Below are 25,708 nucleotides of genomic sequence, written 5' to 3'. Positions count from 1 at the left end.
TAACCATGATGTGGTGACTGGAGACCTACATTTGACTGGAAAGAGCAAGCCAGAGCCATGTGTAAGACGCGAGAAACAAGACTCACTTGTCACCTGTAAGTACACTTCTCTCTCCCATCCGCTGTCATTAAGAAAGGGGAAAAAAAAATGGAATTGGTCTTAGGGATGCTCTCTCACTTGTTGGGAGGGGTGGGGCAGTGGGAAGAGAAAGGGTATGGAGAGTCGGGTGTAAATAAGGCAGGCAGAAGCTCCAGAGAGGGTGGGGATAGAGCTTCACGGAAGAAAAATATATGAACCTGGTTGGTACAAGAGAGCTTCCCCAGACCCACCCACCCACCCACCCTTTCCTGAGCTCTGTGCTCCGGCGCTGGTGGTTGACGGCGAGTGGTGCGGAAGGGACAGCTCTAGCAGCGACCGCTTTCGGGGGAGAAACAAAACCTGCAGGTCCAGGTCGGAGCCCGGTGACTTCCCCTTCAAGTGCGTGAGCTCTCCTGACCTCGGGTCAGCTCCGCCGTGGTCGCGGCCCGCCGCTGTGCCCGCTCCCGGCGGGTTCGCGGAGCGCCGGCTGGACCCGCCCCGAGCTCCATGGTTTGCCCAGCCCTGCGCGATGGTGACTCTGGGCGCGGAGGTGGGCGCGGAGGTGGGCGCGGGGCGAGCCCGCAGCTCGCAGAATGAAGGCGGGGAGCGCGGCCGGCGGCCAGCGGGGGCTGGCTCCGCGACCCCAGCGCCGGGAGAAGCGGCCCAACCACCTGAACCCGGAAAACGCCAACAAGTAGTTTCTCGTTGGAGAAGGGCGGCTCGGCTGGGTGTCAGGACTCAGTCCGGCTGCCCGGAGAACCTCGTCCACTCGGAAACCAAAGCAGAACCACTTTTCTGTCGGTCTCGTTAAGGTATCTGGGGGCGGGAGGGAAAGGGGTGATTTGCCGGGAAGGGCGTGCTGACCCTGCAGGCAGGCATCCCCCCCACCGTTCCGCAATAGGAATGTGGAGGTGAAGCCCTGGGGAGAGGTGGCTGGGAGACTGGAAACGGGGACACTGTCAGCTCAGGGATCCAGGGGGTGTGCCTCCAGCGGCTTTTCCCAGGGCCTCGCCCCTCCTAGAAAGCAGCCCCCCCCTACTCTGCATCCCCCAGGCGTTTGTTTTTCTTGGGAAGGGGGATGGGGTGGGATGCGTTGATCATTCGTATTCTCAAAAATGGAACCTAGTTAGTGGTTTCCTTTCCCAAGTAATAATAATATTAACAACAACAACAACAACAACAACAACAACAACAGTAATAATGTGAAAAGGAAATTGGATCAGGAAATTAGTCACAGGTCTCCTTGGTGAAAGGCAACAGCAGGGAGATTTTTTTTTTGCTTTGACTTCGGCGTTCAGTCTTTTTGCCTGGTCCGTGAGGGAGAGTGGAAGTGAACCGAGAACAGGGCACTCAGAGGGCACTCCCTGAGTGCCGGGGCGCCGCGAGCCGTCCAGAGTACCGAGGGTACGCGTGGAATGGGGTCTCTCCGCCGCGTCTGGGGGCTCTCACCCAACACTGCCAAGTTCCTTCAGTGGAGAAACTCCTTGCCTAAGGGAACTGCCTCCAGGCCAGGGAAGGGGGAAGAGATGGTTTAGGGGAGGGGAGGAGAGGGGCCAGGGCAGGGGGAGGGTAAGGAGCAAGAGAGGGGGAGAGAGGGTTTAGGAGGGAGATAAAGGGTTTGGAGAGAGGAGAGGAGTGGGGGTTCGGGCCTAGAAGCAGGTTTTCTGTGAGAGGGGAGAGAGGGGAGGGAGGGTGAAGGGTGAAAAGATGAAGTAGGAGAGACCAGAGCAAGGGGAGAAAGGTGTGAGGCAGGAAAGAAGGTGTCCTGAAAGGTCAGGGAGGCTGAGACCACCTCCTTGGTTTTCTGGAAGCCTGGGGAAGGTGTGCTGTTTGAGGCGGGGACAGGGCTGGCGCGCAAATCCTCCTGGGAGGGTCAGTTGCCCCTCGCCTGTCTCCAACTCTACATCCTGGGACTCGGGATCGGCGTGGGGGTGGGGGTCATGGTGCGGCTCTGACGGCCGAGATCTTTAACTTGGCGCTGTGTTCACCTTCCCCCCAGTCATGTCTGAGCCACAGAGATGGGCAAGATCGAGAACAACGAGAGGGTGATCCTCAATGTCGGGGGCACCCGGCACGAAACCTACCGCAGCACCCTCAAGACCCTGCCTGGGACGCGCCTGGCCCTTCTCGCCGCCTCCGAGCCCCAGGGCGACTGCCTGACGGCGGCGGGCGACAAGCTGCAGCCATCGCCCCCTTCGCTCTCGCCGCCGCCACGACCGCCCCCACTGTCCCCCGGGCCGGGCGGCTGCTTTGAGGGCGGCGCGGGCAACTGCAGTCCCCGAGGCGGCGGCGGCGGCGGCGGCGACCACCCCGGGGGCGGCCGCGAGTTCTTCTTCGACCGGCACCCGGGCGTCTTCGCCTATGTGCTCAACTACTACCGCACGGGCAAGCTGCACTGCCCCGCCGACGTGTGCGGGCCGCTCTTCGAGGAGGAGCTGGCCTTCTGGGGCATCGACGAGACGGACGTGGAGCCCTGCTGCTGGATGACCTACCGGCAGCACCGCGACGCCGAGGAGGCGCTCGACATCTTCGAGACCCCCGACCTCATCGGTGGCGACCCTGGCGACGACGAGGACCTGGCGGCCAAAAGGTTGGGCATCGAGGACGCCGCGGGCCTGGGGGGCCCCGACGGCAAGTCTGGCCGCTGGAGGAGGCTGCAGCCCCGCATGTGGGCCCTCTTCGAGGACCCCTACTCGTCCAGAGCCGCCAGGGTAAGGCCAGAACCGCCCCCTTCCCTGCTGCTCCAGCTCCTCCAACTCCTTCCCCAACTTTCTGTTCTTTTCCACCAAGGGCCTCTGGGACGCAGGGGGTGGGAGGGAGAAGAGAACAGGGCCTTAAGGATGAGATTAGAAACCCATCTGGTGTCAGGTTAGCTCAGGGACCCTGGCCGCTATCCGCCCTGTCCTCCCCTTCATCCTCCACTTCTCCTCCTCAACTCAAACTGAGATTTACTTTAGCAGATGGGAGCTAGAGGGCAAATGTCAACCTCGCTGTGCAAGTCTGTCTGGAACCTTGTCCTGAGACTGGTATCGTGCTTGTCTTGATTCTTTTTTTTCCCGACTCTTTTGTTCCAACTTTTCCTTTAGTATGGATGTTTCTTCAGGCCTCTGGTCATCACGATTTGACATTTTCAGTGAGGCCTGACACTCCTTCACATCTGACTCAAAGCAGTGGCTTCAATTAGGGATCTAATCTGAAGAAAGAGATGGAGAAATAGAATCTAGTAGGTGGCTGGCTGGGGACAGGGTGTGGGGGGGGGGGCGCGGGGAGGTTCATTTTGTGAAGAGAATCTCCTGAATGCTGTTTGGGCCTGTCTCCTTCCTAAGGAGGAGAATGCTGAATTGCTTGTCCCAGGGAGTTGACCAGAGAGCCCACCTGCACATTGACTTGTGGAGTCTGGTCCTTTTCCCCTTGGGCTGTATCCATGTTTCTTACAGGTTGAATGTGAATTGGTCACTTTGGTGATGCTAGTTTAGTCTGATTATCTAAATCTGGGTAATTTAGATTGTTGCAAACTTCATTTTACTCTTTAGATTGTGACTCCATCCTCAATTTTTCTTTTCAGGTTCTAGCTTGAACGACCGTTTAAATTTAGTCCTTGGCACTCCCAATTAATTCTTTAGGATCCCATGAAGGGACTGTAAAAGTTACCAATAATAGTTTCTCCAGTTTAAAGGAAATAAAAGAAATATAAATAACCAAAAATTATACAGTATGTGAATGGTTTTTAATTATAGACGAGAAGGGAGTAGTGTATTTAGTTAAATCTTTGCAACTGCATGTGTCTGGTGTGCTTCTGACACCCAGAAAAAATACCCCCTAAGCAGCCTCCCTTTGGCTCCATCCTCATTACTGTCTTCTTCTGTATGTCGGAAGTCTCTGCATCCGAGATACTGTGCAGCTGTCAGTCTAATAACCTGTCAGAAGATGTGTTTCTGATGCCACTTTCAAAGTCTGAGGATATGTTTTGTTTTCAGTTTGAAATAGAATATGAAAGAGACAATTTCAAGCATTGCTCCTCTATTGGACCCGGCATTTAAATGCATACATAAATTTCGGTAGGTCCACAGTATCATATTTGAATATAGAATCAATAACTTCAACTTTGGTATCTTCCTTTTAAGACCATTCTATAAATTCAACAGCAGTTGGATTTAAAACAAAAACAAGTGCGTATTTACTTAAGTTAAATCACAGACTCATGACCATTACATCTGTGTTTTTTTCAATTCCAGCTGGGTGCCACAGTGCTCTTTCCACTTGGTGGCTAAAAAGATAATCGGAATTTGTTTTCAGGCTCATCATCTGATTTTTTTTTTTTCCAGATCGCGTGCTATAAAAGAGACAGAATGTGTTATTCTCTTTTCTCATGACAATATAATGTCTTTTATTGTAGGCTAGATTGCATAGCAAAAACTTGAAGATGGTATTCAATTTTTATTATTGCTATGGAAATTGATTTCATTGATTATTGGTCAAAGGGTAGACTATCGACTTGAAAATAGTTTAAAAAAATCTTACTAGGATTACATTGTGACAATATTAAGGGTTTGATGTGCATCCATTTCAGGTGAGGAAAGAGCACAGATGTATTAGAGATTAACACAAGGTCAAAGAGCCATTAGAAGCAGAATCAGCGGAGAATCACAGACCTGGAAAATTTCCTTGAGGTCACTTCATGAAGACCCTTTATTTTATAGATGAGGAAAATGAGGACTGCAAATGCTAAGTGATGGCCAAGGTCATACAGCAAGTTAATAGCAGATCCAAAATTATGCTGGAGGTCTCATGACATCCTCCCCAGGCCCTTTTGTACCACAACCATGCATTATAACTGACTGGCTTATGAAATCTCCGCAGATCATGTTGCTCTTGAGATTTAATGCAGCATAAGATGCTTTCTAGAATCTACCTTTGAAAGGTCATCAACGACTTTTTAAAACATATATGAGTTCCAGGACTTTGACTTATAGAATTTTTACCCTGCACCACCCAACATTAGAGTGAAAATATGAAATTCAAATTGACATCACGCCCTGAGCCGAAGGCAGATGCTGAACGACTGAGCCACCCAGGCGCCCCTCAGATTGACTTCTTGAACCCTGTTTGAACTTCGCATTTTTATTGCCCAGTCTGTATGTAGTGATTTTCTTTCATTCAGACTGGCCAACATCTGTGGGACTTGTCTTCAGGGAAAACCCTTTTCAAATTAATAGGGGTTGCCTAAAAAAGAGTAATTAGAAGTTGCCATTCTACTTAAATGTGATTTAATATTTTTATATGAACCTTTTAGTTCAGATGATGGCTTGACTTAATGTTATCTGACTAGTTTGATAAATAGAAGTACATTGGGAGGTCACAGGATGAAATTATATTTTGCATGGACATGATTCTAGAAGACATAAATCAATTATCAAGTGGTTTGCTTCAGCTGTGGTCTTACTGCCACAAGTCTCATTCTTTTTTTTTTCTTTACAAGTCTCATTCTTAATAGAAGTCAAGTATTTAACTTTTATAAACCCTCTTTACTCCTTTTTTACATTAGTTCATCTTTTATTGATCTACATGAGATGAACATTTTTAACTGTCTGAATTCCTCTTTCAATTTGTTAAACCTGTCATCATCATCTTTATCTTTTCCCAATATTGAGGAGATTGACTCAATTATACAGTAGAAGTGTTTTATTTCTAACTTTTATGATCTTAAGTGCCACACTGAAACAACCGTGATAAGAACTGGATGATTAATTTAATTTTATAACATTGTATTTTTGCTTTCTGTTTTGGTTGGCATATCCCTCTTCTAGTGCTTTAAATTTATGATATAAATATGTATTTTAAAGGTCAAAATTGTTCAGGTTAACTTGGTAAGTAAGTTTATATTTATATTTAAATGAATTCTTATCCTTAAGAATAGTATTCCAAAATAGAAATTTATAAAAAATCAAATATAAGTTGTCATGGAAACCTGTTCTGGAGAAAATGAGATCAGGAAAGAAAAGGAGAAATTATACTGTTGATGCCATTGAGTGATATTTACAAATAGCAAAAATCAAGGATGCATAGATGTATTTGTGAAAGTGTTATGCATTGGATCTTTCCAATTTAATATCTAAGTTTAAGAGGGAAATGAAGCTTGTGTGTGCTTTCTTCTGAAAACATTAGATCATAGGTAGGCAGACAGGTGCCAGGCAGAACTTCTTTGATAGAACTTCTAGATTATTTAGAAGTTAAAAAACTGGAATAAAAGCAAAACACTTGAACCAAAATATTTTAAATAATTTGTTCCCAGTATTAAAGAGCTGAGAGCTGTCATAAGTTTCTCCTTATCTCTGTTCTTTTCACTTATTTTTTGGGGGGAATAAAGGTGATTGAATTAGGTTCCACTTTACAGGGTGGCTCTTCCTTGGTAACTCGTATATTTTTGGTTAGCTGATAAGACTTTTTTTTTTAATTTAAAAGAGCATTTTATTTTATTATTTATTTATTACATATTTTATTTATTTGAGAGAGAGGGAGAGAATGAGTGGGAGGGCGGGAGAGAGAATCTGAGGTACACTCCCTGTTGAGCACAGAGCCCTGCACTGGGGCTTGATCAGATCATGACCTGAGCTGAAACCAAGAGTCAAATCCTCAATCGACGGAGCCACTCAGGTACACCAAAACAGTAAAAAGAATAACTGCTATGGAACCACATGTAAGATGTTGGCTTTTCGGTCTTTGGGTCTAGATCATTTTATATACGTTCTCTGGATCTTTATCTAATATATCGTTATGTGCAGATCATCCTAAATCAGACATGGGTTGTCGTAGTGAATCCATCATTTTTTGAATCTTGAAAATATTCACTTTATTAGCATTTTAAATTGGTTTACTTCCACAGTATTATTAAAATATACTCCTCAAAACTATTAAAATTCAAATTTCAACATATAGAATTGGATTCAGAATTGCACATACTTAATTTACTTTTTATGGACCATTTTTTCCTCTTCCTCGAGCCTCAAAACGAAATAGTAAAAGAATGATCTAAATGACTGTTTGCTAGCTTTCAGTGTAACATTTAATTTTAAAAAAATTATTATAAAGTAGGACAATTGAGTCATATTTTAAGATTAAAGAAAAAATTTTTAATTTTTCTTTTGTAAGTATTGCTCCAATTCAAAGAATTATTGTCTAAATACAGCTTGCTCATATAATATTACTATCAATTATTAGAATTTTTGGAATATTTACTTAGCTAGGAAATATTGGTTATGCAGTCATTCAACTATGGAAGTTACTGGAAGTGCATGGACAAGATACAGTCCTTTGCCCTCAATAAACTCACCATCCTATTTAAAATAAAACATTTCCTAAAAATACTATTAAATTAAGAAATGCAAAAAAATTCCAGAGATGTTAAAGATAAATTTTCCTCAAAAAACAAACAAACAAAACAACTCAAATGGAAATATTGCCTGACACATTCAGGAAAACATTCTATTTAGAAATGATGCTGTTAAGATATTGTTAATCTTTGTTTTATTATGAAAGTGTTAGGCCGTTTTAATCTTGATTTTTCTGTTTTTAAGGTGATTTATAGGCTCTGTCTTTTCGATATTATTGGAGAATGTGATGAAGGCTGTACTTAGACAAAACAACCAAATTATTTAGGGTGTGGTCAAGTGTCTTAGTATCTTCCATTTTAATTAAAAGTCATGGCCAATTATGTGGCAGTGCACATCCAAACTTTGGACCCCTGAAAAAAGTTTGCTATAAATAGTCTGGTGTTTTTGCATTTGCCCTTATAAACATCTAAGTATCTTTTGACCCTTTCCAGACCCCTAATTGTACAGATCACAGATTAATTTAATTTAATGCTTATATTCTGAGTGTTGGATAGGTTCAGAGAGTACCTAATTCAATAATATATCATCAAAAGAATCAAGGAAGTTCATTAGAAGATTGTATTTTCAGTTGTGTAATTGATCCCAAAGTAGGTGATTTGATCCATTGCTGGGCATTAGGTATGCCAAAGGTGAATGTGGTTGGACAGATCAGGTATGACTTTTCTCTGTGATATTTTGTTAAGTGCTCATTTGTAGACTTGAGTCGACAAAACTAATGAGAGCCAAGGAAATTCTCTGTCAAGAAGCTTATTTTCAAAGCAACTGAAAACAAGGAACGTGTAGGCTTATATACAAATGCAGGTCAACCCTCCCCATTTGAAAACGTAGATCATTATCATTTATTTTTACTACTACTACTACAAAAAAAAGTAAATGCAGTTCTCAGGTCTCATATTTTTTGAACTTCTGAGTCATATTCTTTTATTATGGAAACCTTTAAAAATATGTCTAAATGAAATGGTAAGGGCACTAAAGGACTAATAAAAGGTAGACACAGATCTCCAGAAGGAAATATATAGTGGCAACATAGTCTAAACAATAACCACCAATATATTATACAAACTTAATTCAATTCTTTTTGAAATATGAAGGGTTTTTTTTTAGAAAAGCAGGCTCTCCTCCAATTATATATACATACATACATATATATATATATATATACATATATATATATACGTATATATATATATATATGCAGTGCTATCTATTCTGTTGTGTGTATATATGTATATATAGCACTGCTTTTTATTTTTCTTATAGGTTGAAGGGTGGTGATTAATTTTAATATTATGTAGTCAATAGTTTCACAGAAAGTGACTAGAATATGGGTGTTTGGGAGGAGGAGAGAGCAGGAGTTGAGATTATATGGAAGTAGCATTGGAAAACTGACTGGGGTGGGATATATGAGACCTGTGCACTAACCCAGATTTCACAGCCAGCTGTGTGATCTTGGAGAATTTACTTCATTTCCTTGAGTCTTGGTTTCCTTTGAATTTTCTGAAAAAAAGAAAATGAGGATGACACATTGGACTAGCTAGTATCCAAACTTCTTTCCAGCTCTTAGATTTTGAGGTTTGGAGGAAAAATAAGGATACTAACTGCTAAAAACCCCTGGGAGTGGGTTGGGGGTGGAACAAAATGTCTGCCCTCATTGTGATTGTACTCTAAGGACCATTACACTAATGAGGTAAACCAGTATTGATTTTTTTGTGTTTGGTTTTTTTTTTTTTTTTTACATTTATAACTTTCTGCCCTTTTATCCCTACAGCTGTTGGGTAGCTGCTGCTCTGGTTACCATAGAAACAGGTTAGCTCCTAGCTTCCTGTTTCCATTGAAAACAGCTTTCCCTCAACCACATATTGATCTCAGGAAATCATTTTGCTGTGGCTCTGTCATGAAACCCATAAAGATGATTGGCTCTGTCATTTCCTAAATCTAAGTTTCGGTGCAGGTGTATATCCATCCACCACAAAGATAACTGATTAGATAATCTCAGTTTTATTTCCAAATGAAAAGTGCCTTGTCAAAGACACCATCCTTTTCCCTTTCCTGTATCTTCTACAGAAGGGAAAGTCTTATTCACTTGAGGATTTACAGATATGCCTAACACATCTAAATGTTTACAAAATAATGTCAAATTATTTAGTTCTAACCTCTTTCATAACTCATTCTATCAGAATGAGCATAGAGAATAGTATGCTGTCTAGCACACTTCAAATAAATTTATATTTTAATGTACTCATTAATGAAGAATATTTCAAGGTAAATGTATATATATATATTATAGTGTTCCATATTTTTCTTTTGGGAAGATAGTTTGTCTATTTCAAGAAATACATATTTACATAAAAGAGGATATATTCACTGTCATTAGCATAGATACATTCTCAAACAATATGTAAAATTTTTATATGATTAAGCAATGGAAGAGATTTGTAGGAATATGGCTTAAAATTTTGATTTGAGAATATTAGTGTGTTTGTGCATGTGTGTGTGTATTAGTCATACCCATCCAAAATATATGCTCTTTGAATGAGATTGATTACTGGCATATATGACACACTTCCGGTATTCACGAGGCATAGAATTGGGAGGAAACTGGTGATTACCTGGCACAACTGCATCAATTCACTGATGAGGCAGCTGACTTATTCGTAGCTATGGCTAGCTGGTGACGGTAGCAGGGCTAGAATTTAGACCTTCTATTCTTTCCATTCAATCTCAGTTGCTTTGTCTGGACTGTGTTTAACATCAGATGCACGAGTTTTAGGTCTTAGGAAGCAGCAGGCATGTTAGCAATAGTATGGGGTGCTCTACCCTCTTCCCTGTCCTATTGTTCAGTAATAGCAGGGAAATCGTTACTGTTTTATGTATTCACTTTATTTCCAGATCCCCCGCCAGATGCAGCCTTCTCTACCAGGTCTACATCTCACTGTTCTACTATCTTTAAAGCCTCATAACTAACCTGCTTATGCATTTACCTCCTATTATTTCTCTTTATCCCTTTGTGTGTCTGTTTGTGTGTGTCTTTTATAATATGTCTTTTATAATATGCTTCCTACTCTCATTTGATTTATCACCTTTGGAATTTGTCAGTGCAAACCTAGTTCAGTCTATTGGTAGTGGTTAATGTATTTTATAGAGCATTGTCTTCTCACATGTAATTAACCAGGTTATAATGGTTTCAACGCAGGGTAACTGGTGAATCAGTGGAGTGAAAGATATTTGGAGCTGTTAAGATCTGCAAATGGAATTGAATGTTGTTATGAGGTCAGTAAATACAGAGCAGAAGAACTTTTCCTGTAGCCTTTCTTCAGTGGATACTTAGTCATTGGTGGTGCTTACTGGACTGTGATGAAATGTAAAGCAACAGTAAAATTTTGGGAGTGTTCGAGAGGGAATGAATTTTACAGGAATCATAATGAAGGACTTGGGCCCAAATGCCACTGGTAGTATGGGGAAAAAGACACTCCATAATTTCTTAGTCACTTGACTGACCTTTTCTTTTGAAAGTTCATAATAAAAGGACATCTTTGTAATCTGACATTTCCTTTGTATTCCACGTATTAAGAAAATTCTATGCAGACACCTCGTAATGTCTTCCTTGCTGTTTGTTTGAAGACCCTGGTGATTTGCTATCAGATCGTAGAGCTTTGCCATTCATTATGTATCTTACAACATTGCTGTCATCTTTGAAAATTGAAGCAAAGGTCAGTTTAGCCTTTCTTGGCTGTTGTTCTGTGATTTCATCTGATCAATGGAAGGTGTTCTCTCCTTTTAGGTGTCTCTGTGGGGAGAGTCCCAGAGATGAAAATATGCCACCTTTTGGCCACAGACATTCTTTTACTTTACACCAATACTTTGTCCAGAATTTTTAAGTCGTTCACTAAATGATAAAATACAGGCACATTTTAAAATAAAATAAAGTGATTCTAAGTAGTTTTGTCAATATAGCCAAATAATATTATTAACTCTAAATTTAAGACAACATGTTTAAACAAAAACTATTTAGACCAATAGAAAAAAAATTTTTTTGAGTAGTTTGTCAGATTGGGTTCAATGAAAACACAGAAACTATTCAGAATTTATGTAAAAGTTGTGTCTGTGTTTGCAAATTATACAACAGCAAATCAGATATAGGGTTGCTTAATTTGGTACTTTTATGTTTATTGATAAAAAGCTATTTGCTTAAAATGAATATTGCGTAATAATTGTATTGGAAACAATAGCAGAGAAATCATAGCAAGAGTAAACTTCGGTACTGTTTTGATGTGTTAATGTGGATAAAATTAATAAAATTTATATTTAGGAAAACAGAACAATACAGTTATTATAGTTTGATTTATCATTTAAATTATCACGCTTCTCTCTTGAGATAAGCATTGAGAGGGCCATTATGAAGTTATTAAAATATCTTTAATGAGACCTGGTTTCATTTAAATTGAGTAGCAAGTGGACAGAGTAGAACCTTAGCTGGCCCTTTGTGTGTGTGTGTGTGTGTGTGTGTGTGTGTGTGTAAACAGAATGTAAAGTAGTAAGCACCCTTTTTTTTTTTTTAAGCTATTGGAACTTTGTTATCAGACCTGAGCAAACCTATCACAGTCATATAAAATGATTAGTGGATGCATGAAAGTTGAAAAACTATTATAGTTGTATCATGATTGGTAAACATTTGTGAGCTTATGCTTAGTTTCCAGGTTGGTAATGGTGTTGATTGTGCTTTGATATTTAGAGTACAATGCTAGAGGTATAAAATTCAAGAAAATTAATGAAATCAAGCATATTTTAATGCACTAGAAGGCTTCCATGACATTCAAAATTGATTGGTCTCAATGCAAAACAGGGTTCTTTAACTGAGTGCCTCAATTTCTTCTGTGAGTGTGCTGTTCAATTTTTAGTCATGATGTGTCTAGTCTCAGTTCCTTAGTTTTTTTTTAACTTAGTGGTTGTTTTCAAAATCTGTTGATTCTTCTATTTATATATCAATCATTGATTTAACTCATCTCTGATTTCTCTGTCTTAGGTGGTTTCTTGGTAGCATTAGTTTTGAGTAGTTGACTTCAGGCTTCAGTGCTGGGTTGTTACCTTTTGTGTTTCCTCTACTTTGTATTATATTGATTGGTGGATGAAACAGCATGTTGTTACCAGGTGTTATTACATTTCTCTTTTAGCTAAACAGACTGGAAGAGAACCAAGCACCAAAGATGAAAGCTTTAAAATGCTTTTGAATTTCTCAGCTGACAATTATTGAGCTTCAGCTGTTGGCCAGGACTAACTGATATTGAAAAATTTGACATTTATCTTTAAGACGGTTGCATTCTGTTGAAAAAGAAGACCATACATCCATAGTTATAATATAATATATTAAGCACTATAATAGAGATACTAGTATAGTGTGAACACACAGACTGGGGAGAGATTCGCTTTCTTATACGGAGGAGATGACATTTTAGTTAACTTCCAAAAGATTAGTGTTTTCCAGCAATCAGGGGGAAGGTCAACAGAGCAGTTTGCAAACATGGAGGAATACCATGCCATGTGATACGAGGTAATAGAAAGACCACAGGGTAGGAGAAGAGGCTTGAGAGGGAGGGAAGGCTGAGACTGGGAGTGACAGGACCTCTGGGCTTACAAAGGAGATTTCCTTGATGAGCTGTAAGATGCTCAGTCCGGGGCAAGACTGAACACTTTTATTTCAGTTCATTCCAAAACAGTGGTTCTAAGACTTAGATGTGCCTAGAAATAATAGAAGTTGACGGTTACAGTTTTGCTTCTTGGGTCTCACTCTAGAGCTTCGAATTTAGTAGGACTTGGAAAAGATTCGGATCAGGTGAATATCTTCGGGACTGTAAATGGCTCCTGGCGAACTTTGATGTAACTGCTGCAAAAGCAAATATAATTTAACGGTGAATTAGGAGAATCATCATGCTTAGACCGGTATTTCCCAAAGTGCATTTTATAAATCTGTAGTTCTTCAGAATGTTAATGGGGGTTGCTCCTCAAGAGAGTTCCATGGACAGATGAATTTGGGAACCCGTTTGTTTGTTGTTTGTCTATTAAAAGATTTTATTTTTAAGTAATCTCTTCACCCAACGTGGGGCTTGAATTTACAGCCCTGAGATCGATCAAGAATCTCATGCTCTACTGACTGAGCCAGGCAGGTGCCCCTGGAAACCAGTTTAAAACAAAGTTAACTAGACTTTTATTTTTGAATCTAATCTATTACTATATTATTATTATTATTATTATTTTACTACAGATCTTTTTAGGGTCAGAGCATTGAGAGACTGCCTGAGTGCCTGACATTTGGTTTTGAGGTGGGAATGAATGCTAAGGGCTAGACTTAGTTGGCTGAGTTTGAGTCTTGACTCCATCACTTGCCTGCTGTATAACTTTCACCAAGTTTCTTCTCTAAGCCTTCTTCTTTTCATCTGGACTGGGAAATAATCATAGCATCTGACTCAAAGGATTGTTATGAGAGTGAACTGAGTATATTCACATTAAGAATCCAGCGTAGTGCCTGGTTCTATAAATGTCAGTTCTATCATCATCATCATCATCTATTATCATAGGGCAAGCATTAGTTCTTTTTTGGGGGGGTATGGTGTGGTTGCATAGCACAATTTAAGGAAGCTTTCTGGCATTTAGAAAGTCCATGAAAATATAAGTTATCTGTTCCTGAGATTTTTCTCTTCTTTTTTTAAGATTTTATTTATTTATTTGGGAGAGAGAGCGAGCCAGAGAGAGATTGAGAAAGTAGGTGGGGGGATGAGCAGAGGGAGAAGCAGACTCCCTGCTGAGCAGGGAGCCTGACTTGGGACTTGATCCCAGGACCCCAGGATCATGACCTGAGCCAAAGACAGATGCTTAACCAACTGAGCCACCCAGCTGTCCAGTTCCTGAGATTTTTTTCATGTGGATACTGGATTACTATCTGGGAAATTGTAGGTACTTAGTTTTATCCCTCATGAGTAGGTAGTGATTAATTAGAACAATATCTAAAACATATCTATTATATACTAGGCATTTTGTGACTGGTAAGGTGAAGTATATTTCCTGCCTTTAAGAAGTTTGTAGTCTCTTGGAAGAGAACAACAAAAGGGAAGGGACAGTGCAAGTCATGAGATCTCCAGGAGAAGCATGCATGGGGTACTTTGGAGATTAACAGTCTTGCTAAGGTTGGAAAAAACTTCCTGGGGGAAATATGTCTCTCTTGGTTCCAGAGGGTGAAGAGGAGATAGCCAGAATTTTCAGATAGAGAGAAAGCCTTCATGAAGTTCATAAAGTTGCACATGGTCTGTGCAAGATACTATGACTAACTCCGTACAGCTGCAGCACTGTGTAAGGGATGGGGAGATGTGGCAGGAGAAACTGAGATCAGATGAAAGGTTCGGTAAGCTCTGTGGAGAAGGTCTGGTCTTCCTCAGGTGGTAATGGGGGAGCTTTTGAAGGATTTTTAGCAAAGCAATGGCATGCAGATTTGTAACTGGGAATATCATTCTGATACCTCTTTTCCTAAAAGGGGGATTGGACTGGCAAAGACGAGTGCAAGTTTGTCAGGAGGGCTATAGTTTAGCATGTTATTGTAATAACCCAGGTAAGAGATAATGGTGACCTGAGTTAAGACAGTGGCCAGGTGGATGAAGGAAAAGCAACATAGTGAAGTGACATTGTTGATTGATTAGGTGCAGTGAATGAGGCAGAGAGAGAAATCAAGAATGTCTTCCTAGTTTCTGTCTGCACAATGAGATAAGAAAACCTTTATGACTTTTGTCTAATTCAAGCTTCTGTGGTTATATGATTTCAGAATCTGGTTTATCAGTAGTTATTCTTTCATGAGATTTAACAGTATAATATTTTGTATCATGTTTTGTGAGTTCCCTTTTATATTTCAGTACCAATTACCCAATTACAGACAGCCATTTCATGGATTTTATGGTTGTGAGGGTATGTCCCTTAAAATTTCTGGTTACAGTAATTCATCATCATAAAAAGGAGGTGAGGAATAAAAAGTCCTCCACAAGATATGTTAGCTTTGCATTGTTATTATTTTGTTTGAAGCCCAAGAAAATATTAATTTTTGCATAATTTCTATGAAATAGAACAGACTATCCAATGTAGACTCCAAAGCTAGAAGCTTAAATTGAACTGGGGATTAAAAAAATACTAAGGAAATTCTGTGGCTCTAAATACTCCTTGGAAAATTGCTTCAGATAACTATTTCCTTTAGAAAAAAAGTCCAAGAAGGAGCAAATGCAGTGAGGAAACAAAACAAAAATGAAAGCAGGGAAGAAGGAAGATGCCTTCAGACCCAAGGCAGAGTAATTCCTTCTAAAGCATAATACACCATGCCACTTTCTTGCTTAAAATCCTTTTATTTCTTTGACTACCATATTATGATATCCTTTGTTTTGCCTGGCTCTTCAGAATCTGTCCACCACCTGTGCTTCTGATAATACCTCTTACAACCACGGTAAAATGCCACTTAAGTGAGACCACATGCTTTGCCGTTCCTGGATATAAGAGATGTGTTCTGAATATAAGAGTTGTGTTGTGAGTTTGCATACACTCTTTTCACCACCTAGAATGCTTTCTCCTCCTGGCTTTAATAGGTTGATTCAATTATCTTTCAATATCCTATATGATTACCAAGTCTTACTTGACCCCTTCTAAGCTCTCTCAAAAGCAGTTCGTTTCTTCTTCCAAGTTTCCATATCACTTTGCAGACGCAATAGTATAGCACTTAACTGACTGGATTAATTTCCCAGAGTTACTATAGCAAATTACCACAAGCTCGATGTCTTGAAACAACGGGAAAATTATTCTCTTACAGTTCTGGAGGCCAGAAATCTGAAATTCAGGTGTCAGCAGGATTGATTTCTTCTGGACTTTCTGGGGGGAAATTCTGTTCCTTGGCTCTCTCCTAGCTTCTGGTGGTTGCTGGCAATTTGGGGGGTCCCTTGGCTTGTAGACACATCAATCTGTTTCTGTTTTCACATGCCCATCTTCCCTTTGTGTTGCTCTTCCTCATTTTTCTCTTCTTATAGAGACACCAGTCATTGGATTATAGCTCATAATAATCCAACATGACCGCATCTTAACTTAGCTAATTACCTCTGCAAAGATGTTATTTCAAAATAAAGGCATGTTTTGAGGTTTGGGGCCGACATGAATTTTGGGGAGGTACTATTCAAACTGGCACATGGCCTTCAACATTTTGGCAACTCATTGGTAATGCCCAATTATTTTTTTATTTTCTGATTTCTCCTTTTCCATATCAGTGTGCTCTCATTTAATGAATATAATATATACAACGTCTTTCTGAATCTTTCTGAAGATACTAGTTAGACAATTTTTAAAGTTCTATTACATTTTTAGTGTTAACTCTGGTCCCCAATGGATTTTTTTTTCTATTCTTTCATCTTTGATCTTTTTTATACTATTGATTTTCTTCACATATATTTTTCTTTGAAAGAGGGTGGGGGTACTATAGTGTTATGTGGGTATATAGGCAGGATCATGTAGAAACATAGGATTCCCTTCAGAAGGGTGGGTAGGAGCTGGTAGGCAAACTAGGGACCGTCTCAAGGTCTGAGGAAGGAAGCTCTATTTGGAGACAGGGCTTTACTGTATTTCAGTTAATGGGAAGTGATCTTTCCCTCTCTTTTTCTCCATGCACTTTGCAGAAATCTGAGGTACTTTGAAGTTTGCTTTTCTCTATCACATCAACACATCAACACACCTAATTAGGAACATCTTCTTTGTTGATTCTCTGCTTAATTTAGAGAGCTGCTCTTGCTGGCTATATTCTGTGGGCAATTCTGTAGCCAGTCAATGAAAGGAAGTGGGAGACCTCCAGGTTGCTCCACAGTCAGCTCCTTGTTCGAGTGCCTGTTGCCTCTGACTTTGAAGTTCTTCTGGATTCTGGATTTCCTTGTGAAGAATTGGACCAACCCCAAGAAATGCTCTCTCTTGCATTTATTTGAATTCCGTTCTCCTCCTCTCCTCAACCTGCATTTCCATTATTCCAACGCTGTTTGCTTTATATTGTAGTATTTCTGGTTCAAGAATAGCAAGGCTTCCTGTTTTCCATTCCTGTGATTTTTTTCCATCATTTTAAAAAAGACTTGGCTAAGGAGGTGAGGTGTACTGTCTTCTACTAGAATTTGATTATATGTGTGTAGGCTTCTTTTCCATACTTGTAATGAACTTATGCCATTTCTTCTTGTTGTTGTCCAGAGTTATGAACAGTGTCTGGTAGTTTTCTCAGGGAATTTTTATCACCATCTAAATAATTCATAAGTTTCCTTGTCTACAAGGATGCATTTCTGTATGATTCTTCCCTACAAAGTCAATGTTTCTTCTTATCTTCTTTGAGCCCACCTTCTTTATCTACTTTTTATCTATTATGGTGCCTGAATATTTAACTTAGTAAAGAAATTCAAAGCCTAAATGCTAGTGTATGGCTTTTACCATTGCTCTAAGAAGCTTATTACACTAACATTAATACAAAATCCTAGAAAATTATCACTTGGAGAACAGTGATACTTTAATCTGTCATCTGCCCACTGAGAATACATTTGTAAGAAAGTGAACTTTGATGGTTTAACAGATGTTTGTGGTATGTAAAGTCCCCAAATAAAGTAACAGCATTTAGCTGAAATAATGTTTACATATTAGGGTGCTTTAATTTTTTACACAGAGCCTTTGCCAGTGGGACCAAATGCCTGGCCCCTATTATGTAGAGAAGCATCTGACTGATGATAATAGATGGCACTGATTGTCCCACTAATTACATGGAAATGGGGCCTTCACTGAAGGATGCTGTGTCCTAAGAAAAGATACTGAAGAATGGATGTTGTGGCAGCAAGGAAATTAGCCAAGAAGAGGAGGAAAAAAAAAAAAGATTCCTGTTCATCGCAGTATTGTTATCTCATTTCATTTAATAAAATAGAAATGTCCAAAGGTGAAATTTCCCATATCGTATCTAGAATACACTTTATCAAACTAAATGAGGACCATTATATCTAAACCTAATTTTGTCCAGATATTTCCTCTGAGTTGTGGCAAATAGAAGGACTGAGAAAGACATTTCAAGAAACATATATACACTCTAATGATCATGCAAATAGAAGGAACAGAAAAGCCTTAATTTATACAAATATACTCTATATATTATAGAGATCAGGTAAAACTGTATTGTTTTTTAGGAAAAGCCATTGTGAGATAATATAGTAAAAATTATAAAATACGTTAATAATATTCAAAACACAGCAATATTAGAACAAGTTTATGTTTTTAAGATGAGGGGTCATTGTAGTTTATTTATTATTATTTTTCCCTTTTTTTTCTTTCAAGTTCATTTAAATTCCACTTAGTTAACATACAATGTAGTATTGGTCTCAGGTGTAGCATTTGGTGATTCATCACTTAGATACAACACCCAGGGCTCATCCCAACAAGTGCCCTCCTTAATGCCCATCACCTATTTAACCCATCCCCATACACACCTCCCCTCTCATAACCAAGGGTTTGTTTTCTATAGGTAAGAGTCTGTTTCTTGGTTTGCCTCTCTCTACTTCCCCCTATGTTCATTTGTTTTGTTTCTTAAGTTTCACATATTAGTGAAATCATATGGTATTTATCTTTCTCTGACTGACTTATTTCACTTAGCGTAATACCCTCTAGTTCCATCCATGTTGTTGCCAATGGCAAGATTTCAATCTTCTTAATGGTTGAGTAATATTCCTATTCATAAAATGGGTATATGAGGATTAAATGATATGAGAACTAAATAAAATAATGCATTTAATCTGTGTAGCCAAATGCGTAACATAAAGTAAGCCTCCTATAAATGGTAGTTACTATTATATGAAGCTTAAAGGACAGGCTGATGTGCAAAATCTTTAGTCTAATGATTGGTGGCATCTATCAAATGCTTATTGTATGTCTAGGTCAGGGGACAGGAGAGCCTCTTTCCATTGGATCATAGGTAGAAAATCCAGGAGGCTGTGGTAGAGAGCTTTAAAGATGATTTGCATTTTTGTCAATAGATTGTGGAAAGCCCAGCTGACAACTTTCTATCATCGCCTTGACCATAATGCACTAGGTCTGGGCTGTGTTTGAAATGAAATAAGATAGCTTTCCTCATACCATTGCCTGCTTCTCTGAATGAGGTGAAGGAAGTGAATGATCAAGAGGCACAGGGGAGACTGAGACCACTTTTGTTTAATGAATTACCAATGCTCAGGACAGACTGGCACCTGGTAGGTGCTCAAAAAAGTGTTCCCTGACAGACTGGCTGACTAATGATTTCGTAAGTGGAGAGATATCCATCCCAGCATGCAGCACTCCAAAAGCAGCCTACATGTGTCTCTGAGGGAAACAATTGTAAGCCTCTTTCTTCCTTCAGCTTCGTCGCTCCCTGGAATGGTTGTTAGATGATAAAGAACAAGGAGCAGGAGTACCCCTGGCTCGTTGGCACACTGCTGGTACTGGAGAGCATGACCACACCCGCAACTCTGTCCGCTTCCCGAGCTACAACTAAGGACAAGTATTGTTGCAGAAGGAGTGTTCTCCCCTCTTATTAAGTAGTTCCCATTCTTTGAAAGATTATTGGTGGGATGATTCCTGTATAATGTGGTTTTCCTAGTCAGAAGTAAGAACTGCACCAACTATAACTTCTAAGCTCAAGAGAGTTTTCAGATTTCCCTAATCCTGGTCAACATTCACCCCCTCTCAACAACCATTTCAAAAGTTGGACCACATGTTGCTCTGAACATCAGTTCTTAACTATTCTCATCAATAGGTATTTTAATTAGTATAAACTCTTACTGGCTTCTGGCATGTGGTTCATTTTTGTTTTCAATCTCCTGGGCTATAGTAATGTGGTATCATTATTATATGTTTTTATGGCTATAGTGTTGCTAGATAAAATACGACACCTAGCTAACTTTGAATTCCAGATAAACAACAAATAGGTGTTTTTAGTGTAAATACATCTACCAAAACATGGGTCATTATACTAAGAAATGTGTTTTTTACCTGACATTATTAAAGCTAGGTAGGTATCCTGTTTTGATTTGCTAAATTTAGAAAATTTACATTGTGTTTTAAAGAGAATGCAGAAAGAAATCTTTGGTTTCCTCATTTTGTAGTCTTTCTCACTGTTTTAGCATAGTCTCTACCCACATTTTCTGACTCAACATATTCATGGTGCTGTACAGTGTCTACTATAGCTCTTGTTCTAATTTTTTTTAGAGATTTTATTTATTTATTTGACACAGAGAGACAGCCAGCAAGAGAGGGAACACAAGCAGGGGGAGTGGGAGAAGAAGAAGCAGGCTCCCAGTGGAGGAGCCTGATGTGGGGCTCGATCCCAGGACTCTGGGATCACGCCCTGAGCAGAAGGCAGACACTTAACGACTGAGCCACCCAGGCGCCCCTCTCGTTCTAATTTTTGAAGCAGTTAGTGCTCAAACAGAGATAAATAACTTCTCAAGCCATCCCGTGACCCCACTGCCAGAACAATAGCAAAGATAGTTGAGTCCTTGGTAGAGGCGATTTCTTTGGTCCCCGACCTGGAGGAAGGGTAAAATTTAATATCATTTTCATTCAGATGTTATTGAACCAAAATACTTTAAATGACTCTGTATTTTTTTTTCTCTTCTTGTTGGCTTTTATATGACTTCTGTTTGACTTCTGTTTGCCTGTTGATGGCCTCTTCCTAATATATTTTACTCAAAAGAGGCATGACTTGCAAAAAAGAGGGCTTTTCTTATTATTAAATAATTGCACACAAAGGCTATGTTCTTTGAGGAAAATTCAGGAACTGTTAATGTGCTAGATAGAGACCCATTTTGTTATTACAGGTGTGTTTTTAAATATATAGGTATATGAATTCGTAACTTGTGACAATTTTATTTCTCATAATTTTCATTTATATTCCTTTGGCTATTATATTTATGTTATTGCTTGTGGTGTTTTCAGACAGACAATAGTCAGTGGGCAATTAAATTAAGCAGTCTGCTCCGTGATATACTCCGAGCAAGACTGCTTCTTGCCTCTGCCTTCAATTTGGTTCCACAGTCATTCCCTTTGGCCTTCACCGTGTCTCTTCCGCAAATAGCTGTCTTCATAAGCACGGCCAGCGTGCCCCACTGTGAGCTCCCCATGATTCAGTAGCTGAGGAACAAGCAGGTGAAGGAAGGCCGCTGAGAAAATAAGGACAAAGAAGGAGGTTGGAACAAAAGAGTATATCCTATAACTATTATTCAGTAAGACTGATTTTCTAGTGTTTGGTAAATTGTCTCTTGAGTCACTTCCAACAGAGGACTTCTAAAAAATGTTTAAAACAGTGTCAATGTCATACTAAGGGCATAATCTTTCCAAACAGAAGTGTGTTCTTCAGTACACAAGTCCTTTGAGATGCTGCATCATAAAAAACAAATTCTGTTTGAGAAATGAGTCACACCCTACCTTCACTTGTTGATTCAACATGCACATTGTGTATTAAACCTCTGAGAAATCCCAGTTAAAATAAAAAGGGAAATGGCCTATTTTTTAATATCTCCCCCCAGAAATATCCAGTCTTATGAAATATGATTTGTAAAGTACTGTCTGTCTGTCAGGTACTTTTTAAAAGGAGGTGATTGTATCATTATTTATCTCAGTTTCGATTTGTGTTTTTAAAGCCATTGCCGTAGAGTCAAATATTGGAGTAAAAGCGTTAAAATGGCAAATGAAAAGAAGATGACACCTGTGACTCATGTATTTAAGTAAAACTGCAGGCCTGGGAAAGGAAGACACCAATTTTGTGAAATGAGGATTTAGCTCTAATCTGTGAGCCTTTGAGTTTGGCTGCCATTCAAGACATTTGAAGGTTTTGATCACATGATTCCATAATAGAGGAAGGAATCAAGAACTAAAAAAGAAATAGGCAAAATTTGTTTCTCAATCTGATACTCTTACTTTTATGAATTAATTATAAAAAAGTGTACTAGATATGAGGAAACTAATTTTTCCATGAAAGTATTTCATGAATAATATTTTATTGTTATAAAAACTTTAAAATAACTTTAATTCCCAGCAAAGGGAGATAAGAGATATATGTAAGTTAGGACGATCCATATGATGGAATATTTTTCTACTGTGAAAAATAATAATTATAAAAAATCTTAGTGTATTGGAAAATATGTATCTTAAAATATTTTCATTGCAGGTTTAAATTTTACTTATTTGGTATATTATTAATAATTTAAAGGAGTATTTAGTAAATAAATATTCTAAGAATTAGTAAAAAGTTATAATTTATATAACTGAATTATATAGATTTAAAACCCATATGTTTTTTCATCCTAAAATATTATATATTTCTAAATTTTGTCCAGGGGTCACTTATTAATTTTATTAAAAATATGAATGTAACAGCTTTAAAAAGCATCCTTCTAAGGTGCAGCAGGATGTGCTAATGAAGCTCCTAACACTGAAAACGTATCAGGTTGGTTTTTCTGTTTTAAAGAATTTGTGAAGGGGTGCATGGGTGGCTCAGTCATTAAGTGTCTGCCTTCGGCTCAGGGCATGATCCCAGTGTTCTGGGATCGAGCCCCGCATCGGCTCCTCCGCTGGGAGCCTGCTTCTTCCTCTCCCACTCCCCCTGCTTGTGTTCCCTCTCTCACTGGCTGTCTCTCTCTCTCTGTCAAATAAATAAATAAAATCTTAAAAAAAAAATAAAGGATTTGTGAAATTACAAAAAAATATCATCTTTAATATCAGCTCTAATGCACACCACAGAGAGAAATTATCAGTGAGACAGATTAAGTACCCCAATCAATTTTCATTATTCATTTCTTAGATGTTTATTGAGCTTTGTGCCTACTAAGTGCTATTGGTGCTGGAAACTATCTGCAGCCTGAAGAATCATACAGTGTAACTGGAGCCTGGGGGTGCAGCAGAGAGGTAAGCAGACAATTAGATAGTTTGATAAATTCATGAGAGAGATACACAGAATGTCTTAAGAACCCTCGGGATGAGCATCTAACCCAGACCTAGGAAACAGAATAGATTTCCTTGAGGAGGCAACACCCAAACTGAGCCTTAAATGACAGGTTCAATATAGGCAGAAGTGTAAGAAGAAAGATGTTCTAGTAAGGGGAGCAACACTGGGAATGTTTGAAGTTTGAGAGCACCCCACAAGTTAATCATTTTGGCTTAAGTAGTGTGCAGAGGCACAGAAGTGGTGAGGGAGAGTGCAATGTTTTTTTTCAAAGTGCACTAGATAGTTCTAGAACCCTAAGAAACCTAAAGAAAATTTCTGAAAATTAAGGATTTGTACTTTGGTACTGAGATTCCATGGAAGGTATACCTCTATTTTCTTTACTGGTGTTACAATGAAATTGGAATCAATAACCAAGGTAATGTTTATAGGACACTATGCATTTAATAGACTGCAGATTTTACAGTATTCTGTTTTTAGAAATACATAAAATTGAATAAGTGTGAAAACTAATAAATAGCATAAATGTAGTTGCACGTGTTACCATTGTGCCAGTCCAAAGATGTCTTTCATAATTTTATCCCTCAGTATCTGATTAAGTATGATATCTATTACCATTTGTATAAAGAGTTATGTATTAAGTCCTTCTTGTAACTCTCAATTCTGTTTCTTCTATGAGAAAATCTAACAGATCTTAAATCATTTCAGATGTAGAATCTACTCATATGTTTCCATATTTGTTCTTTGCATCTTTCCAGCTTTACATCTCTGCTCCCTTCAGGTAGAGTCTGCATTCATGTGTCCATTAATGTATACCTACATAGTAAAAATTTCCCATGAGCCATTGCTCATCCTTCATCCTGAAGAGGGAGAACTGGGCATATAACCACCACAAGCATTTAAACTCTGTTCTATCTCTGTGGATTCACAGATCATTTCACAAGCAGGCACTTAGGTACACGAATGGCTCTTTAATCAATGGCATCATACAGTACTGGATGAATATTTTGAATATAATCTTTCCCATACGCTGTGAGATAATTAAAAAAGATCACTGTGCTTGGTGGCCCTTATCTTTCTTTAATTCAAGAAAGAAATACTGCGTGGCAACTCATACTATCAGGCAATGCAAGGTAGCAAAAAGAAGTGCCTCATGGAATTTGGGGTTCACATACCAGCTGTGCCAATTAAGTTATTGACTTCCAGGAAATTACTTCCCTTTCTTTGCTGAATATGGAGATGTAGTAAGGGTTAAGTGAGAAAAATGTATAAATTGCCTTCACATAGAAGGTACTCATCCAATGGTTGATATTAATGATTAAATCCAGTGCTGTTAATCCAGGTTTCCTTAGCTTAGCCAATCAGCACCTATATGGAGATTCTCAACGAGATGATTAAGTTAGTATAATTGGTATCTGTTCTTGAATAATACAAAAAACGTCCAGATCCTACAAGACATATACCATTTTTAGAATTATTCATTCTTTGTGTTTCTACAAAAATGGAATACTCTGTGTTAGTTAATAAGGCTATGCAAGATAATACACACATCTTTATAAAATTTATATCTAGAAAACCTGAACCAGTCATAGGATCAAATATGGTAAGTGTTTTAATGGGGGATATCCAGGGAACATATAGAAAGTGGATCTAACCAACACAAGGTGATCAGAGAAAACCTATAGGAATGGACATTTATATAGTATCTTGAAGGAAAGTGTGGGTTAGAAGTGGGTATGAAGAAGGATGTGTCTGAGCTATGACATGAAGGGTTTCAGGTGCTCCAGTGATGAGAAAGAGAATGAAGTTGAGTACGGCTGGAACTCTGAGCATCTGAGGGGGAGATGGGCAGAGAGGGTGGTGATTTTGCAAAGGCAGGTGGGGATTTTGGAGAGCCTGGTAAGCCATCTCAAGAAATTTGGACTTTATCCTTAGAGTGATGAGAATTTAGTGAAGGATTTGCAGGAAGTTGAGTGACAAAATCCATTTTAAATTAAAAAAATATCATTCCTACCATTTGGAGATTGATGGATAGGAGAAGAGCAAGAATGGAAGGAGAGCAACCAAAGAGGCATTACACTAACCTAGGCGATTTTTCCATTTTAGTATTTTATTGTCACCTGATTGTTATACAGTTTTTGCCTGTATAGAAGTGCACACAAACTTGAACAATTGCAGGTTCCTTGAAAACAAAACAACTATTTACGGTTTTACTGGATGATCTAGCCTTTTTTTTTTTAACTGG

At 39.1% G+C, this 25,708-nt stretch overlaps 1 protein-coding gene across 6 annotated transcripts in view; it reads left to right on the top strand.

Annotated features, from left to right (window-relative positions):
• Positions 1 to 2,069: 2,069 nt before the first annotated feature.
• Positions 2,070 to 25,708, top strand: part of KCNC2 (potassium voltage-gated channel subfamily C member 2) — a 186,932-nt gene continuing 163,293 nt past the window's right edge. For all 6 annotated transcript variants that reach the window (XM_040637267.1, XM_040637271.1, XM_040637268.1 and 3 more), the window contains exon 1: positions 2,070 to 2,789. In XM_040637267.1, the coding sequence (XP_040493201.1) occupies positions 2,097 to 2,789 (693 nt within the window). In that variant the 5' untranslated portion in view covers positions 2,070 to 2,096. The remainder of the gene's footprint in view (positions 2,790 to 25,708) is intronic.

Source organism: Ursus maritimus, unplaced genomic scaffold, assembly GCF_017311325.1.
Source record: "Ursus maritimus isolate PB19 unplaced genomic scaffold, ASM1731132v1 scaffold_21, whole genome shotgun sequence".
NCBI lineage: Eukaryota > Metazoa > Chordata > Mammalia > Carnivora > Ursidae > Ursus > Ursus maritimus.
This window is presented reverse-complemented; position numbering and strand designations above follow the sequence as displayed.